At 48.2% G+C, this 17,672-nt stretch overlaps 1 protein-coding gene across 1 annotated transcript in view; it reads right to left on the bottom strand.

The window, feature by feature from the left end:
- RAPGEF5 (Rap guanine nucleotide exchange factor 5) overlaps positions 1-17,672 on the bottom strand; it is a 245,401-nt gene that overhangs the window by 38,186 nt on the left and 189,543 nt on the right. The window contains exons 12-16 of the mRNA XM_069088737.1: positions 13,679-13,757; positions 8,155-8,299; positions 7,051-7,148; positions 4,186-4,216; positions 2,787-2,865 (exon numbers count right to left, since the gene is read on the bottom strand). Of these exons, the coding sequence (XP_068944838.1) occupies positions 2,787-2,865; positions 4,186-4,216; positions 7,051-7,148; positions 8,155-8,299; positions 13,679-13,757 (432 nt within the window). The remainder of the gene's footprint in view (positions 1-2,786; positions 2,866-4,185; positions 4,217-7,050; positions 7,149-8,154; positions 8,300-13,678; positions 13,758-17,672) is intronic.

Raw genomic sequence — 17,672 nt, 5'->3', positions numbered from 1 at the left:
GGAGAGGGGAGGGAGGAAAGAGGGAGGAGGGAGAGGGGAGGGAGGAAGGAGGGAGGAGGGAGAGGAGGGAGGGGCAGGGGGGGGGGAGAGAGGAGGGAGGGGAAAGAGGAGGGAGGGGAGAGACAGGAGGGAGTGTTCTCTCCTTAGCCCCAGAGGGCAGATGAAGCAATGGGAAAAGTTTCCTGAACCTCAGAGCTAGCCCAGGTGACATGGACTGCCTCACAAGAAAGTGGGCTCCCCCTCACAGGAGACCACTAGAAAGCAGGGACTGGATGACCATTTTCTGGGGACACTGTAGGGGATCCTGCTCCACTGGGGCCACTTGAAGTTCCTTCAGAGGGACCTGGGATGGCCTCTGGCCTTCCCTAGGCAGAATGTGATCCCACCTACTTCAAAGAACCAAGACACAAAAAAGAAAAAGTCTAATCCTCCAAATGTCCAAGTCTAATCCTCTGAATGTCTGTGTCCTTTTACTGATAAGCCAGCAACCCAAAGGGTCTCGGAGAGAAAAGCCAGGCTCCCTGGGAAGGGGATGTGATGCTGGCAGTTGGGCCTTGGGCCAGACAGAACAGTAACGATCTCTGGATCCCCAGCCTGGTCAGCCTCATCACTGACATAACACCATCAGACAAGTGTCTGTCTCCTTGCTTGTCAGGGGATTTGCTGGGGCTGATGCATGGATGGAAAAAGGCCATAATCTCCCCCTTGAAAATGGAGTTCTCTAGCAAGCCCACAAATCAATGCATACAAGATATGTTTACACCTCATTAACTAGGCTAGTGAGTACAGGCGCTCAGGGGCCAGGAAACACCAGACCACTCTAAACATTCAACCTCGAAAATGATCTTATCCAAGTGTAAGACATCAGGGCCAGGGACGCATGTCTTTGCAAGTATCAGACTGGGCAGGGGACACGGTCAGCAGGGGATGGGTGAGCAGTGGGCAGCCGGAGGTGACCCAGCCTGGGAGGAAGCTTGGGAGGGGTCACTCTGAGTTTATGATGATTACTGTATTCTTACTATGACCATCATCATCAATATCAGTGATTGGACTGTGATGTGCAGCCACAGGGCACATCAGCAGCATCTTCTCTGTAACTGGGGGTCTGCCCAGTATCTCCCAGCCAGGGGGGTCTGTCTGTCAGATGAAGCCCAGGGCATCCTGGACCCAAGGGAGGCTGGATTCAGGTCTCCCCCGAAGTTCCCCTTGACTTTGGCCTTTAGCAATAGCAGGAAAGCAGCTGCTTTCAGGTTTTAATTATAAAAAGTAAAGTAAAGCAATGAAATTTAAAAAAAAATTATCCACATCATCAAGACACCAAAAAGCATGGTTTCTCTCCCGCCTCTGTCCCCTACTGATGAGTCACATTTTCATTTGGGAGGAAGGGGACACCTCAATCATTTACAAATAATGCCGAGGTGCTAAAGCTCCCTTGCCCTGTCCCTGATGTGAAGGACCCAGAAAACTTGCCCCCCTGGAGCCTCCCAAAATTAGTCTAATTCCAGGATTTTCTTGCCAGGTCCCTCCACAACTCAGGGGCTTCGAGGATCCTATTTCCTCAGATGCCTTCTCCTCCCTGAAGCCCCCCCTCTCCCCAGATGCCAGGACTAATGACCCCAGAATCACCTGGTATCTATTTTTAGCATCCTGTGTATATGTTCACATATGTACTTGTCTTTCCTGATGGAATGTAAGCTCCTTGAGGGCAGGAAAGATTTCCTTTCTGTCTTTGGAAGCCCCAGACCTGCTGCACTGCCTAGTATCTAACAGGAGCTTGTTCCTGGACTGCTGCACTCTGATGTTAGGGCTAGACTATCTTTATAAAGCATATAGAGGATGTAATGCTGTACCTGGAGTCAGGAAGACCCGAGTTCAAATCCAGCCCCAAACACTACTTATATGACTCTGGGCAAGTCACTTAACCTTGTTTGCCTCAGTTTCCTCCTCTGTAAAATGGGGATAATAACAGTACTCACCTCCCAGGATTGTTGTGAGTATCAAAGGAGATAATAATTCTGAAAGATTTAGTGCAATGTCTGGAAGGCAGTAAGTGCTGGGTGGATGTTAGCAGTTTCATAACGTCCCTGGTCGCCTTGCTTAGCTGGGCAGAAGTGGTGCCTAGGGCGTGAGCTCCATATAGGGTAGGGGCATTTTTCTTCTGCCCTTGTATCACCGTCACCTGGCACTACGTCTGGCACACAGTAAGTGCTTAATTAACGCTTGTGACTGCTTGATTATAGTGGAGAGAGCACTGGGTTCGAGTCCTGGCTGACACTTGCTACTTACGTTACCCTGGGAATATCACTTAATCTCTCTGAGCTGTCAAATGGGGAAACATATGTATGTGAATATATATATATATATAGACATACACACATACATGTATATACTATACACATATACATGTATATGTAATGTATCTATGTATATACTGTGTGTGTGTGCCTCACAAGGCAACAGTACTTTGTAAACTCTAACGGGTTTTGAAAACATGATTGCTATACTTCCTAACACCGGAGGTGGCTTTTGGACTTGGGAAGGTCTTGCTGGGCCTTAGAGAACTGAAGCCTCCCAGAGGGAGGGGAACAAACCCAAACTTTCCCAGAGGCCTTTGTTTCCCTCTCGCCTGGGGATACAAAAATCTAAATGAAGAAACTGATTGAAGTTGGGGTTGACATCAACCCTTGCTCATCAGCAATGGAGGTGCTAGTGCCAGGCACTTTTGGTCCCCTCCCCCCTTCTCCCCCCCCCCTCCCACCCCCCCACCCCTGCCCACCCTTACTCACTTTCCTCTGTTTCACCCACAGTTCCTCGGTTCTGGAGCCAATTCTCCTTAAGACTAAATTGGTGGAAAAGGGCTTTATTCTGTAGGAGAGGAGGAAAGGACAATGAAGGAGGGCCCCTGGTGCTTTGGAAAACCACATCTCATTCCAAGAAGATCAGGGGCCAAGTCTTTTCTTTTCAATAGGAAATCCACCCATCTAATCTCAGAGAAGGGAGTTGCCTCAAGGAGCACAAACAGAGGGTGGTTGGGTGGGGCTGGCCAAGCACTGGGGCCCCTGGCTTCATCTCTGGGCAGCAGAGGGCAGGTCTGTGGGACTGACAGTCCCCACCCTTTTCTAGAAAGATCCACAGATATATCCCAAGGAGGCCCGGTACCTCACCCCAGCCCCAGCCCAAAAGCTCAACCAGCAACCAGGACATGATGATCTTCTAATCCCCACATACCCAAGAAAGCAACTGGGGTTATTTCATCATCATAGGATCCTGGCTCTGGGGCTGGAGAGCACCTCAAAGTTCCCTCTGGGCAGCTACATTGTGTCGTGGACAGTGCGTGGGACTTGGAATCAGGAAGACCTGAGTACAAATTCTGTCTCAGACACGTATTAGCTTTGTGATCTTGGGCAAGTCATTTCACCCATCTCAGACTCAGCTTCCCCCTCTGTCCCTTGGGAATGGTAATTCTAGCATCTACCTCATAGGATTGCAGTAAGGAAAAATGAGTTAACATTATTATAGGCCTTTGCAAGCTATTGATGTAAACGTTAATTATCATTGCCATGATTGTTAATATTGTTTTTATCTAATCCCACTCCTCATTTTACAGATGAGGAAATTGAGTCAGGAAAAGTGGCTTGTCTAACCATTGGGGGTGGGATTCCTTCTCCTCTGTCTTCCTCCAGCTTCAGTTTGGGCAGATTTAGGACTGAGCTGGGGAAGAGGGATCTTTTTCTGTCATCCTCCCATATAAACGGGGATCTGTCCCAGCTCCTGTATTGGCTGACCTTCTCCTTACTCAAAACCGGCCAAACCAAAGCCCACTAACATCGCTCTTGATCTGATGATTCCTTTCTAACCTTGAATTTAGCAGTTCTCCTGAGTGGGTCTGCCCAGAGGCTGGTTCCACTCGTCTCTAGAGAGGCCAGGTGGCTGTAGCATGTCAGATTCCATTCCCACATTGACTCAGACAGAGGCCAACCAGGCCAGAGTTCCTTTGAGTCAAGCTCATGGGAATCCAATCTGATTTGCCCTGGCATAGGGCCAAAGGAGAGCAGGGAGCCGCAGTCCTGCAGCAGCCCCAGTGGGGGCTTCCATTTAATGGGGAAGACATTCCAGGGGAAGGTCAGCAGGGGAAACTTCCTAAGGGGCATCCTTTTAATGCAGATGTAGAAAGTGTCCCCTTACCTTTCTATGTGGTGAGTATTCATCCACAGTGCTGAAAAGAAAGGCACGAGGTCAGACTTGGTTCAGAAAAAGAGGGCAGTGGGGCGACTAGGTGGCACAGTGAGTAGAGCACCAGCCCTGGAGTCAGGAGGACCTGAGTTCAAATCTGGCCTCAGACACTTAACACGTAGTAGCTGTGTAACCTTAGGCAAGTCACTTAACTCCAATTGCCCTGCCCTCCCCCCTCCAAAAAAAGAAGAGAGTAGAGGCCGCCTGCCTAACATCAGGTTGTTGGTGCTGAGAGACACTGCCCCCATCCCTGGCATACTCAGCAGTCAGCTCTGTCCCCCCACTGACAGCAGGACAGAAGAGGCTCAGTGTGGAGGAGTGAAAAGGTCAGTCAGAATCTGAGCAGCACCTGGGTTCAGATCCTAACTATAAAGTGTGACTTTCTCCTTAGTTTCCTCATCTGTAACATGATGGGGTTGGGCTAGGGGACCTCTAGATCTAGGATCCTGCCAGCACCTTTAGACCCTCTCCTCGACCAGAAGTCAATGATTCGGATAATTGAGGCCAGACCCCCCAGTCTACCTTGGCCTGCACGGATCCAGCATCCCCTTTGCTTTATGTATGCAGAAAGGGCTTTTAAGGCCAATACAAGCAGGATGGCCCCACTGGGCACATGGATCCAGGTACAACCACCGCTGTGTCACTCGAGTGGGGAAGAATGGCAGAGACATGTTATGGGGTGCAGGTGCCTGGATTTCTCCTGCTGATGGCTTTGTGACAGCAGCTAAGGGGGCCTGGGTGAGCCAACCTTTCTGTTGACTCTGTGACAGACTAAAGGTGAAAGAATCCCAGCTAGGTCCCCATTCCAAACCATTTTGCAGATGAGGACACTAAGGCTGGGAACTATGACATGAATTGTCCAAAGACCAAAGAGCTATCAAGGGGCAGAACCAGGAACCATGGGTAAGCCAGGAACTGAGGTCAGATCAGTGGTTTGAGCTCTGTTGCCTGCTCTGGGAGAAGCAGTTTTTTTCCCAGTGGGTTACTTGAGACCAGAGAACAATGCTGAGGGGATGAAACCTGAGACCCAGATGCCAGAATGGCATTTAATCATTTTTTTTTATTTTTAAAAATTATTTTAGGCCAAATAGTGGCTGTCCTGCATTTAAGATTCTAGTCCTATTTATTCAAGTTATTTGGACTTCTCCTGACATTTTTAAAGTATCCCCTCATTCTGATAAAATGTAGAATGAAGTCACCAGGGATGAAAACTTTGCAATCCTGGTAATAACTCTCCCGCTGTCCCTTCCCACCCCCACCTAGGCCCCCTGCCCCAAAGCCCAGAAAACAGACTGCATTTGAAGCAAGGATTATTTTGGATTAAGCTGACACAGAACACAATTTTGCCCCATAATCCTTCCATTTCCTCATGTTTACATAATAGTTTGATACCCTAGAAACAACACAGTGCATGTGATGAGGAGCTGAAAGCTGTCAGAAGCAAGCTCAGTCTGCGGGCCGTGTGCCCTGGCATGCTCCAAATGACTAAGGATGCCCAAGAGTATGGCAGGGAGAGAAGGAAGCCTTCAGGGGAGGGCCACAGACACAGGCAACTGACCAGATGAAATCAGCGCAGCCCTATTGTCTGGACCACGATGGATCTCACTGAAATTAAATGATGCTTTAAACTAGGATGGAAATTGCTGGTCCAGCAAGACTCAGTTCAATCAATCAACAAGCATTATGATGCCAGACAGGGGGGTGGACGAGGCACTGGGACAAAGATGAGGCAGTCCCTTCTGGCGAGGAGCGTACCACGATTATTTTTTTAAGGGCATCTAGGTTTGATGTACTCTCTACAACTCCAGCAGGGGAATTGCTACTTTGAGCATGTTAAAGCAGGTTTCCCCCTCCCTCAGCCCCCCATCCCCATGAGGGTTATAACTTACAGCTAAGGATGATTTGGTTGTTTATTTACCACGATGACCAGGGTGGGGATGGGGGTGTTGTTTAAGGTGATTTCTCTTCGGCTTACTTAATCACGAACACCTAGGCATGAAGGGTATTTTTTGCCAAGAGAAGGCCCAGGATAAAGTGGGTTTTGTTAATCTTTTTAAATTGAATATAAAGCCTCAAGAGAGCCCAAAAGATTGGATCTTGAAGAATCTGTGACCTATTTATAAAACATCTTTTTGAAAAATCCACATATATCTTCCAGTAACTCCTTTCCCTCACTCCGTGGTGATATCTAGGAATCGCATGAAAACCAAAATTTAATTTTAAGTTAAATTTGCCCCAAAAGAGCAATTTAGTCTCATTTTAATAAAGAAAAATCTAGGGAGTAGCAACGATCAGCCTTAGAATCAGAAAGATTGGGGCCTAAGAAATATCTCTTCCACACAGAAGTTTTGTGACCAAAGGGAAATAACGTCACCCCTCAGCACCCCCACATAACTGTCTAAGACAATAAATCACAGGCCTGCTCCAGTGGAGGGAGTTTCCATACAGGGAGTTTTCCTGCTGGAATGAAATCAGAGGCCTGGACAAAACAAACAAGCAAACCTCATTTGTAAAGGGCTTGTGAGTTTGTTCGTTTAGGAAATCATTTTTGTCTGATTCAGTCACTATTTCTATTCTGGCAGGAAACTCGACAGATTCTATTTTTCTTTATTCCAAGAAACGAAAAGGATCACTATGGCTAAGGAACCACAGAAAGCCAGGGGCTGGCTCACAGGGGATTCAGGGCTCAGAGTCACTTGGCTTTTTGGTCCTCTGTCACCTTTTAAAATTGCCAATTTCCCAACTTAGTCTATTGAGACTAATTTAAAGATGGGCATAACATCTGAGGTAAAAATGGAAAGGAAGATGAAGGCTTACTGCCGTCGGTGCATCCCGAGGATCTTCTGGAGTTCCTTCAGTTCCTTCTCAAGCACTGGATATTCATAGATGTCATCTAGGACATTCCTGTATATGGTCTGGAAACACACATGTGCACACACACAAAAGGCAGCTGAAAAATTTGATTAAAAGTTGTGTTTTTTTTCACATTTATGTAGGACCAGACACTGTGCTAAGTACTTTACAATTATCTCATTTGATCTTCACAGACACCTTGGGAAGCAGGTGCTCTTCTCATCCCGTTTTACATATGGGGAAACTGAGGCAGCGTTTAAGTGACTTGTCCAGGGTCACTCAGCTAGTAACTGTCTGAGTCAGGATTTGAATGCAGGTCTTCCTGATTTCAGGCATGGTGTTCTATCCACTCTGCCATGTGACCCTGGACTCTCTTAACCTCTGTTTGCCTCAGTGTCCTCATCTGTAAAATGGGGATTCTAATTTATAAAAAGCTCTTGGCACACAGTAGATGCTATATAAATGTTAACTATACCAGTGATGGTGATGAGGAGGAGGAGGAGAAGGATTTGCAGACACAAAGAAGGAGAATGTTAACTCTTTACATACAAGGCTGGATCTGCTAAGAGTGTTTGTGTCCCCAGCACATTGTGCCTGGCATGCAGGGGAGGCCTAAAGAACAAATGAACGGAATCAAAGACTTGAGGGTAGACAGCTCAGTCCTGACCAATCGCTCACTTGGTCTATGGCTTATATGAAAAGAATTTCCCATACTTTTAGAGACCTTGTAATATGAAGAGATTGATTGCCCCTCCCCAAACGGGGATTTTAGTCCACAAATACAAAGAATGAACAATCTCTCCTCTCAAGAAGCTGACATAAACCTTGCTGAGCATTCCCAACATCATTTTTGAAAAAATAAGTCCAAGAAAGTACATTTCAGTTGGAGATTACTGCCTGTTTCAGAAAATTTGGGCCTCAAACATCTCAACAAAAAAGACTGCTTTTTTGATTCCCAAATCCACATTCAATAAAACAGCCTTGCATGGCCTTTTTTCTTGAATCAAGAATTTCAAAGGTCCTTCCACCTTGGAAGGCGGTCACTGACCATCAGCCCCCCAGTGGTACCTTTAGGAACATCTTGGAGGGCTCATCTTCTGGCAGCCAATCTTTGTACAGGCCAATCCACTGGGACACAAGATGTAAGACCTTCCTCTTTCGACGAGGCACATCGGAGTTTTCTTCCTTGCCTTGATATTTCTTAGCAGAATAGGTGGAAAAGGTTAAAGAAAACATGTGGGCAGTGTCCTATTGCCTAAGTCCCAGAGACAGAAGTCCTGTTTCTCTAAGTGGTAAAGAAAGATACAGAGAAAACAGAAGGCACCCCTGTACAACACAGAACCAAATGCCCCAGGAAAAAGATCCAGGCAAGTGAGGGAAAGGTGGGGGACGGAGCAGTAGGTGATGCCTTGGCCCAATCCTTCACCCCAGGCATGGGGCCCTGAATGTCTCCACTTGCAGCCCCAAAGTGCCTGAGATGAGGGGATTTTTAAGTTCCCTTCTACTTGCAGCCCCCGAGGCCTGGACATAACTTAGCCCCATCTCAATAGGGTGGGAGGGAACAGTTCTACTGGATTCCAGGGTGTCATTAAGGCAGGGTCTCAATCTTTTTGGTTTCCTGGGCCCCTTTGGCATTATAGTGAAGCCTCTGGATTCCTCCTCAGAAAAATGTTTTTAAATGCATAAAATAAAATACACTAAAAGCCAATTATATTGAAATATAGTTATCAAAATAATGTAAAAAAAAATGTTCATGGAGCCCAGGCTAAGAATTCCTGCTCTAGGAGGAGACTAGAACCCTGGGATCAAATAGGGATCAGGATTTAAAAACAAAACCACTGGACCACTGATTCAAATCCCACCCTTACTTACAACTCAGGTCACTCTGAAGAAGTCAGACTTTCTGAGTGTTAATCACCTTCTTAGCAAGATAACTGGGTTAGATAGATCACCTCTAAGGTCCCTGACAGCTTATAACCTACAATCCTTTGCATAGAACTGGGGAGAAAGCCCTGGCTGGGAGCCCAGAGGACCTGGTTCAAATCCTGCCTCCAATGTCTACTATCTGTGTAACTGGCAGAGCACACAGCCTACCTGGGCCTCGGTTTTCCCATATATAACAATCTAAGGTCCCTTCCAGATTTAGCTCTGTCATAGTCACGTAACCTCCCCAGGCCTCAGTTTCCTTACCTATGAAAGGAGAGGGTTGGGCTGGATGGCTTTGAAGTCCCTTCCAGCTGCAGATTTCTCAGGCTCATACCCTGGGAGTAACACTAGCTATTCTGAAAATGGCCAGCTTTCCTAGAGCTGTGAGGCAGACCATCAGTTCTATGAGGGCACAGGCCAGGTCTTAGCCAGCCCTTCCATCTCAGTCTGTGTTCTAGTCCTAGGCTCTGTACACAGTAGGTGTTTAATACATGAGCATGTTCTGAGGGCCTGTGTTCCTCTCCACCCAGCGACAAGCCGCGGGGTAGAGTGTTGCCCAGGCACATCTATAGCCTTACCCAGTGCTCGAGAACGGGCAGCCCTTGGTGCTCTCAGTTGGAATTGCCTGGTTTCTACCAGAAAATTCTAATCATAAAGTCAGCTTGACTCTTAGTTCAGCTTTGTCTGCACTTTTGAATAAAATGTGGCTTAATCACAGACGTGCCCCCTTCTCTCCTCCCTCCTCCTGCTCCTGAACACATAACAGTAAGCCCATTTTGGCATTCAGCTGAAGAAATACACGAGGCTGATAAAATTTCCTTTTGGTTCAGAATTTGATGACTGGAGTATGGATAGGACATGGGCTACCTTTAAATGGCATGCCTCAAACTGTCATTTTCCTTTGGTTTTCCTTGGAAAGGAACATTTTAAACTAATGACGATGTTAAAGGCAGTGTGGGGGAGGGACAGATCCCTGATGTTGGAGTCAGAACACCTGGGGCTGGGTCAGACCTCTGCGGTGGGATCTTTTCAGGCCATTTAACTCCCGTGACTCAGTTTCCTCATATGTGCAAACAGGAGAGGAATGGCCACAGTGGACACCTATATGGTTGTCTATTTACCTCTAAGATAAGTGCTTTTGTAATGTCTCCCTTTCTTTTCTTCTTCTTTGGGTCCAATATAATATGCCCATTCACCAGCGTCCATTAAGTGCCTCCTGCAGCACTCTGAAGACAAAGACCAAAATTAAACAGTCCCTGCTTGCAGGGACCTTACCGGCATGTATGAGTCAGTAAAGACAAGGACCAGCCCCAGGGACACACAGCAATGGGAGAGTGAGGGCTTGCTAACAAACAAAGGAGGGGGTCAGGAATCAGGAAAACCCTGGTCCCACAGGTGGGGCCTCAGCATTCATTCCAGTTTTACTACTAGAAGGAGCTCCTTGGTATAGAAACTCCCTCCCCAGCTGAGGTCAACTACCCTGTAACTTAGCATTCTCCTGGCTTCCTGGGTCCAAGTCAGGTGACTCATCCATGGCCACACGGCTAGAACTCGGCCACAGTCCAAGGACTCCTGACTCCAAGGTGGCACCACTCTCCCTGACTCCAAGCTCCTTCTTGGCACCATAGGAGGGTTGATATGAAGATGGTGCTTCAAGGCTGGCAAGGTTCTTGACAAGCTTTGACTTCCTTGTCAGGCTGGGGCTACCAGAATTATTCACTTTATTTTACAGAGCAGCAAAGGAAGACAAATGCTCTAGGAGGCTGTGAAGAGGAATTTGTCTTTTTACCCCTGAGAGAGCTTGGGTAAATGAATGTCCTAGGGGATTTGTCAGTATTCATAAGTAGCCTATGGGACATGCTATGCCAAACAGCAGCAACCCGAGAGGAAGAACTGTGTGGTTTTCTCTTTTGGTTTAATGGAAGTTGGCCCAGCTTTTCTCAGGCTTAAAATGCCAATTGCCACTCTCCCCTCTCCCCTTCAGTGATGCTGCTGGAGGGGTCAGAGGCCAGCTCACTGTGAACCTCTTAGCACAAGACCATGAGACTTTATGATTAGATTCCTTTGTAATAATCTGGGCGACTCCAACCGAGAGTACCAAAGGCTTCCCATTCTCATGAGCTGGGCTATGAACCCAGGCAACATCCTGACCTGCTGAGAGTCACTTAGTGCTAAATAACTAGGAACATTGGAAAATGCTTATTTCCACAGACTTTTATTAAATACCTACTGTGTAGAATATAGAGCAAGATAAAAAATTTAGCTAAGGCCTGGCCTGTACCTCTATGGGGCTCACAGCCTACCTCATACCTTTAGAAAATCTGGGCACTTTCAGGATGGCCAGTGTGGCTCCTGAGGATGCCTGAGGCCCAGAGGAACTATAGGACAGTCCAGTCGCTTTTCAGTCACAACCAACTCTTTGTGACCCATTTGGGGTTTTCTTGGCAAAGATCCTTCTCTAGTTCGTGTTACAGATGAGGAAACTGAGGCAAACAGGGTTAAGTGACTTGCCCAGGGTCACACAGCTAGTAAGTGTGTGAGGCCAGGTTTGAAATCAGGAAGATGAGTCCTCCTGACTCCAGGCCCAGTGCTCTATCCATGGTGCTACCTCGATACCCCTTTTCCTATCAATACTTTTCTGCAAATTTAGCATCTTGAAATAATTAGGGAATCATGACCAGCTACAACAGGAATGATGGAAATTTAGAAGGTTTAAAACAGTGAGGATTCAGGGGCGGCTAGGTGGCGCAGTGAATAGAGCACTGGCCCCGGAGTGAGGAGGACCTGGGTTTGGATCTGGCCTCAGACACTTAACACACACACAAAAACTAGCCATGTGACCTTGGGCAAGTCACTTAACCCCAACTGCCCTCCAAAAAGCAAAAAAACAAAAGAAAACAGTGAGGATTGGCAAATGTTACTGATTTCCTCACAATGCAAGAAGAGGCAGGAGACTGGAGTCTCATTTGGGTTCCTGGGGATGGTGCATGGTCAAAAGTGCCACTTTCTCCCATTGCTGCATTTATTAATAGAGATGCTCCACTGTCACTCTCCATGCTGCTCCCCACCATCCCCTTCCCTATTCTATTTTATAGCAGCCTAAGAAATGCTTTTAGCAGGAAAATACTCTGAGTTGAAAACAATACACGGTGTCACATCAGCCCAGAGATTTAAAAGAATTATGATGAACCAGAAAACATTGCCAGGCCATTAGAATCCAGGTTCATGATGTTCAGATGGGGTCATGTGAATATCGAGTCCCCATCCTATAACATTTTTGTGATGGGCTGTAATGGAATCCTCAGCTGCGTATGGCAGAGAAAGTGAGAATCACTTACAGAGGCTTCTCTGATACCTCCTTATTAGGATGACTGGGGGAGATGGGGTCTGTCTTGACCGAAACAGTGAATATGTTAAATTGTGTTGTATCTGCTCTAGTGGGTAAAAACAACTCATTCACACGGTGTTTTAAGACCAGCAGAGCTGGTGGGGTATGTTGTCTACCTGGTACTACCACACTTTAAGGTGGGCACCATTATCACTCCCATGTTACAGATAAGGAAACCGAGGCCCAGAGAAATGCCCCATGTCCACTTGGCAAAGAGGAAAGATGGAAGATTTAGACCCAGGAGGGAATTCAGAAGGATCTGTTCCAACCTTCCACGTTTTGCAAGGGAGGAAATTAAGACCCAGAAAAAAAGTCAAACGTTTTTCTTGTGGTCAGACAAATCATGACCCTGTTTGGGGCTTTTTGGCACAGATAAGGAAACTGAGGCAAACAGGGTTGAGACTTGCCCAGGGTAACACAGCTAATAAGCGTCTGGGGCTGAATTTGAACTCAGATCCTCTTGACTGCAGGCCCAGTGCTCTTTCTGCTGTAGCATCTAGCTGCCCATCCTTTAATCCCTACTTTGTCACTGGGCCATGGAAAGGGCGTAACCGACCTCCATCAGGACAGCACCACACGCAGCAGCTGGTGACACACTGAAGATCTAAGGTCACAACCAGCCTTGGTCACTAGCCATGGGATGGTGAGCAAGTCACTAAACCATTAACAAATGTTCACTGGGTTCAATGAAACCTCTTTGGGCCTCAGTTTTCCTCATCTGTAAAATGGGGATAATGGCAGCAGCTACCTTACAGAAGCGTGGTGAGGTTAGTGGGAGAATACCCATGGAATGCTTTGCCAAACAGAGTGCCATAGACGTGCTGTCATGTTGGTGATGAATTATTATTCCCTAGCAGCCTAGCGTGGCTGGAATGGCTCTATGGAGCTCACTCCGCCCTGCCCCTGCCAAGCCCACACCATGGCATCTCTACCTCCCAGAACCTCCCTGGGCCTTCCTTCCTCACTCCAGGCTTCCCAGGCCCATCCTGGCCATCTCCATACCCTCCTGGTGCCTTTACATGCTGCCCAGACTGTAAGATCCTTGAGGTCAGGGACTGTCCTTCCTTTTGTCTATATTTGTACTCAGTGCTTAGTACAGTGACTGGTATACAGTAGGTGCCCCCCTTCCCCCCATCCTGACTCATTTTCACCTCTGAGCCCTTAACCTGCCCTGTGCTCCCCCACAACCTGGCTAATTAAGCAAGGCAGATGGTGCAGAGTGTGGAACATCTGCTGGGACAGCAACCTACAAAGCATCCTGCCGTTGAGGAAGGATATTGCCTCAGAAGCGCCTGGCACAAATCATCCGTGGTCATGAAGACGGTGTACGTGAGCAGGAAATCATCCAGGAGGGTCTCTGCGGAGAAAAGCAAAGAGACAAGGTGAGGGGAGGCTGGCACCCTGGCCCGGGTCCCCAAGGCAGGCCTGCAGAGGAAAGCAAAGAGTTGGGGTGAGGGGATGCTGGCACCCCGGCCCGGCCTCTCAGGGCGTACCTGCCTGTTCACACACACACACACACACACACACACACACACATCTTATTTGGACTGAGAGTGGAGGCCTCAAGCAGGGGCTCCGTGCACCACCAGGCAAGTGGGCATCGGGGTCTAGGGGGTAACATCGGTGGAGGGGGTGGGAACAAGCCAAATGACTAATGCCCATCCAGGAAAGATCATGAGTTTCCTGCATCCTGGCGGGCAGGGCGCAAGGCCAGGGAAGGATTCTGGAGCTCTCTGTCTTTACAGGAAGATGGAGCTTTCCAGGAGCTGCCTGCCTGATCTAGAACACAGGGAAGAGAGGGGAGGCAGAAAATGAAACCCAAGGGACAGGAAAGGGCTCTGAAGTCACTTGATGCAACACCGGGTCTATAAGAGGGCGGGAGCAATGGTGAGGGAGTTCTGATTCTTATCTGGGTCTGGCAGCTCCCACCTTGGCACGGATCCCCTTTTCTCAGCTAAAAACACCGTTGAGCCTTGCTGTCTTTGCCCAGTGTGACCCAGCATGGGCCAGAACACAGACACAGCGGGGGATCTCAGCCCATTTTCCAGGAATGGACTTGAGGGGAAGAAGAAGCAGCAAGCTTGGGGCTGGAGTCTTCCTGCCTCTGTCCAGCCCTGTGTCATGGGCACTGGGAATTCCCCCCCCCACCCCATGGATGTGGATGACCAGCTCGTCCATCCTGTCCAGCCTTAGGGGGTTTCCTAGGGCTCTGAGAGTTGAAATGACCTGTCTGGGGAAACGTACCTAGTAGCTGCATCAGTCAGAGGCAGGATTTGAACTCAGGTCTTTCTGGCTCAGAGGCAGACCTTCTTTACCCTCTCTCACACCTCTTTTCCATGGATTCAGGGATAGAAGGGGCATTTTGTCCAATTTCCTTATTTTGTAGTTGAGGAAATTGTCCCAGAGAAGTTGATTGACTTGCCTGTGGTTACACACCTAGTATGTGTGGAAGACAGAAATTTCCTGAGGCTAAGGCTGCCCCTCTGCCCATGATGCCAGGCTTCCCTTCTGCCCACGGTGCTAGGCTGCTTCTGGAATGTTTCTAACAGCCCCCTGAAAGTCTGAGGAAGCTGCCTGTGTCACATGTACCAAGGGTTAGTGTCCATCTCTAGGCCCTTTCTCTTGCTGTCCCTCTTCCCATGTCCCACTTATGCCTTTTGGAAATGACCACCCTTTAATCCCTAATCCCTCCCCACCAGCCTGGGGGTGAGCTCCCTGTCCTTACATCTCTCACCCTGCTGTCTGTCTTTTCTGTCCCTCTCAGCTCATGGATCACAATTCTCTACCTGGCTGGCCTTTCTCCTCTTCCCCCCTGCCCCAGGCCAGTGACTGCCCCTTAATCCATCTTCAAGGCCCCAGGGCCAGGCAGAGGGCCTGCCCAGAGCAGGTGCCAAGCCTAGGTGGCTCTCGACTTGTCCTTGCTAAGGTAGCCTTGCTGGCTGACAGCTGAAGGAACCCATGTTGGAAGACCTAGGAAAGCTTTGGCAACCAGGTGGCATCACAGTGCATGAAGTACTGGACCTGACTCTGACACTTACTAGCTGTGTGACCCTGGGTAAGTCACTTAACTTCAGTTTACCTCAGTTTCCTCAACTGTAAAATGGGTCTAATAAGCACTTCCTTCCCAGGGTTGTTATGAGGATCACATGATATACTATTTGTAAAGTACCTGACACATAGTCGGTACATAAATGATTGATTCTTTCCTTCTTTCCCCTCCCTGGGCCTCAGTTTCCTACTCTTTAAAAAGAAAGGACTGGACAAGGGGACCTTTAAGGATCTTTACATCTCCTAGTCCCGGATCCCAGAATTCTTTAGCACAGAATACCGGAAGCATCTGACCAAAGCAGGATCAGCTTCAGGACTGGCATCCTCAGCACAAGGGGAGGGGAAGAAACATTTATTAAAGCCCCTACTGTGTGCCAAGAGCTGTGCAAACATTGTCTCATTTGATCCTCACAATGACCCCAGGATATGGATCACTATCCCCATTTTACAGATGAGGAAACTGAGGTAGGCAGTGGCTTAGGTCACAGAGCTAGGCCAGTGCCTGAGGCTGGATCTGTCAGCTCTCCCATTATGGGACCTTAGACACAGTTGGCCACTCCACCCTGGGAGACGCTTTGCTAATGAGCCCAGGAGTCACTAGTCCTGTGGGATGGGAGCAAACACGCTGGCTGTCCACTTAGACAGAGCCCTTCCCCCGACATGTGACAAATCCTATTGTACAGAGGCCCCACACCTCTCAATGCCACTTCCTCCACGGTTCTGCCCACACTGAACATTTAAATAACAGCATCTGCCAAATCCTTTATCCTAAAGAATTTGTTAAAAAATTTAAAAAACAGGTTTTCTTTATCACCACATAAAATCATGGGTCTCCAGTGAAAATCCCAAAGAAAGGCCCAGATTCCCAGTGCTCTGGCTGAGGCCGACCTCCACTTAACCAACGTTCCAGCCTTCCCACTCGGTGAACACATCAGACATCACTTGCATTATTTTCTCTGGCGTGGATCACTGAAGGTAACTGAGTGTGATGAATAAAGTCACCCCAATCAAAATGATGTACTTAAGGCAAGGGCATTCTCCGCCCTTGGTCTCCCAGCTTTCACAGACACAGGCCTCCTAGGGATCCAGAAATATTTTTAAAAGCCCGATGGCTGCAGGAATTGGCCCCTCAAGACCATTAGTCAACAAGGTCCCGCCTGGAAGGACCAGGATATTCAACTGTATCCATACTCAAAAGCCAAAGACTGGAGTTCTTTCATTCTTCCTTGAAGACAGGTATTAAACTTTGGGGAAAAGAAGTTTTGTACATGAAAGCATCTTTTCGAACAAGTTCAATGACCCTTCAAAAACTCAACTAATCTCACTCCGAACGCCTTGGGTCACAAGGGATGCGCCCGCGCCTTTGAAAGACCCAACTATTACCCCGCAGAGCTCTTGCCCGACAAGAGACTCCTCTTAGAGTAGGCCATTCAGTCTAGGTCACTGCAAAAGCTCCAGAAACTTCCAGCATCTTCAGGAGACAAATCTAAAGTGACCTGCAAGGACAGGACTCCCACAGTGACTGCCTCCAGAGGTCTTAGTGACCAGCATGTTTGTAGCACAGGTAGAGGCTGGAGCTGGTACAGAGAATACCCAGGTGAGGAGTCTTCCCCCCACCAATGCAAGTCAGCACCTCTTCTGCCCCGTTACAGCTTGAGAAGGCTGCCTGGAGCACTGAGAGGTGTGACTTACCCAGGGTCACACAGTCAGGGTGTGGCCAAGGGGGCACTTGGACCCGAGTCTCCCTAATTCCAAGGTAGGCTCTTTATCCACCATGGCATGCTGTATGATAACCCAAACACTAAAACGTGATTTTATAACCATCACCCACCTTTTAAACACCAATACTTATTTGTTTTTGGTATATGTTTGCAAGTCATAAAACCCCATCATCTCCAAAGAATGAAAGCTGAGGATCTCTCAAAATGCAAGGGAGAGGCACATGGTGGGCACGAGTGATTATGGAATGCTGAAAACAAGGAATTATAGAGGAAGAGCAGGGTAAAGGATGTCATCAAGAAAACAGTCACGAAAAAGTGAGTGGGCAAGTCCAAGCGAACCCAGAATGGCAGCCCAATGGCAGCCCTGAGGAAGCTAAGGAACGGTCAGGAAGAAACAAGGAAGATTCCTCAGCAGGCCCTTTGGGGGACGCATGAACCCAGGCTGGCTGGATGGGAAGGGGACGCATGGACCCAGGCTGGCTGGATGGGGAGGGGACGCATGG

This window comes from Petaurus breviceps, unplaced genomic scaffold (genome assembly GCF_028583685.1).
Source record: "Petaurus breviceps papuanus isolate PSGF00001 unplaced genomic scaffold, PetGlider_PUasm1.0 185, whole genome shotgun sequence".
NCBI classification, from domain to species: Eukaryota; Metazoa; Chordata; class Mammalia; order Diprotodontia; family Petauridae; genus Petaurus; species Petaurus breviceps.
Note: the sequence above shows the minus strand (reverse complement) of the source record. Positions and strands in the feature narration are given on the sequence as shown.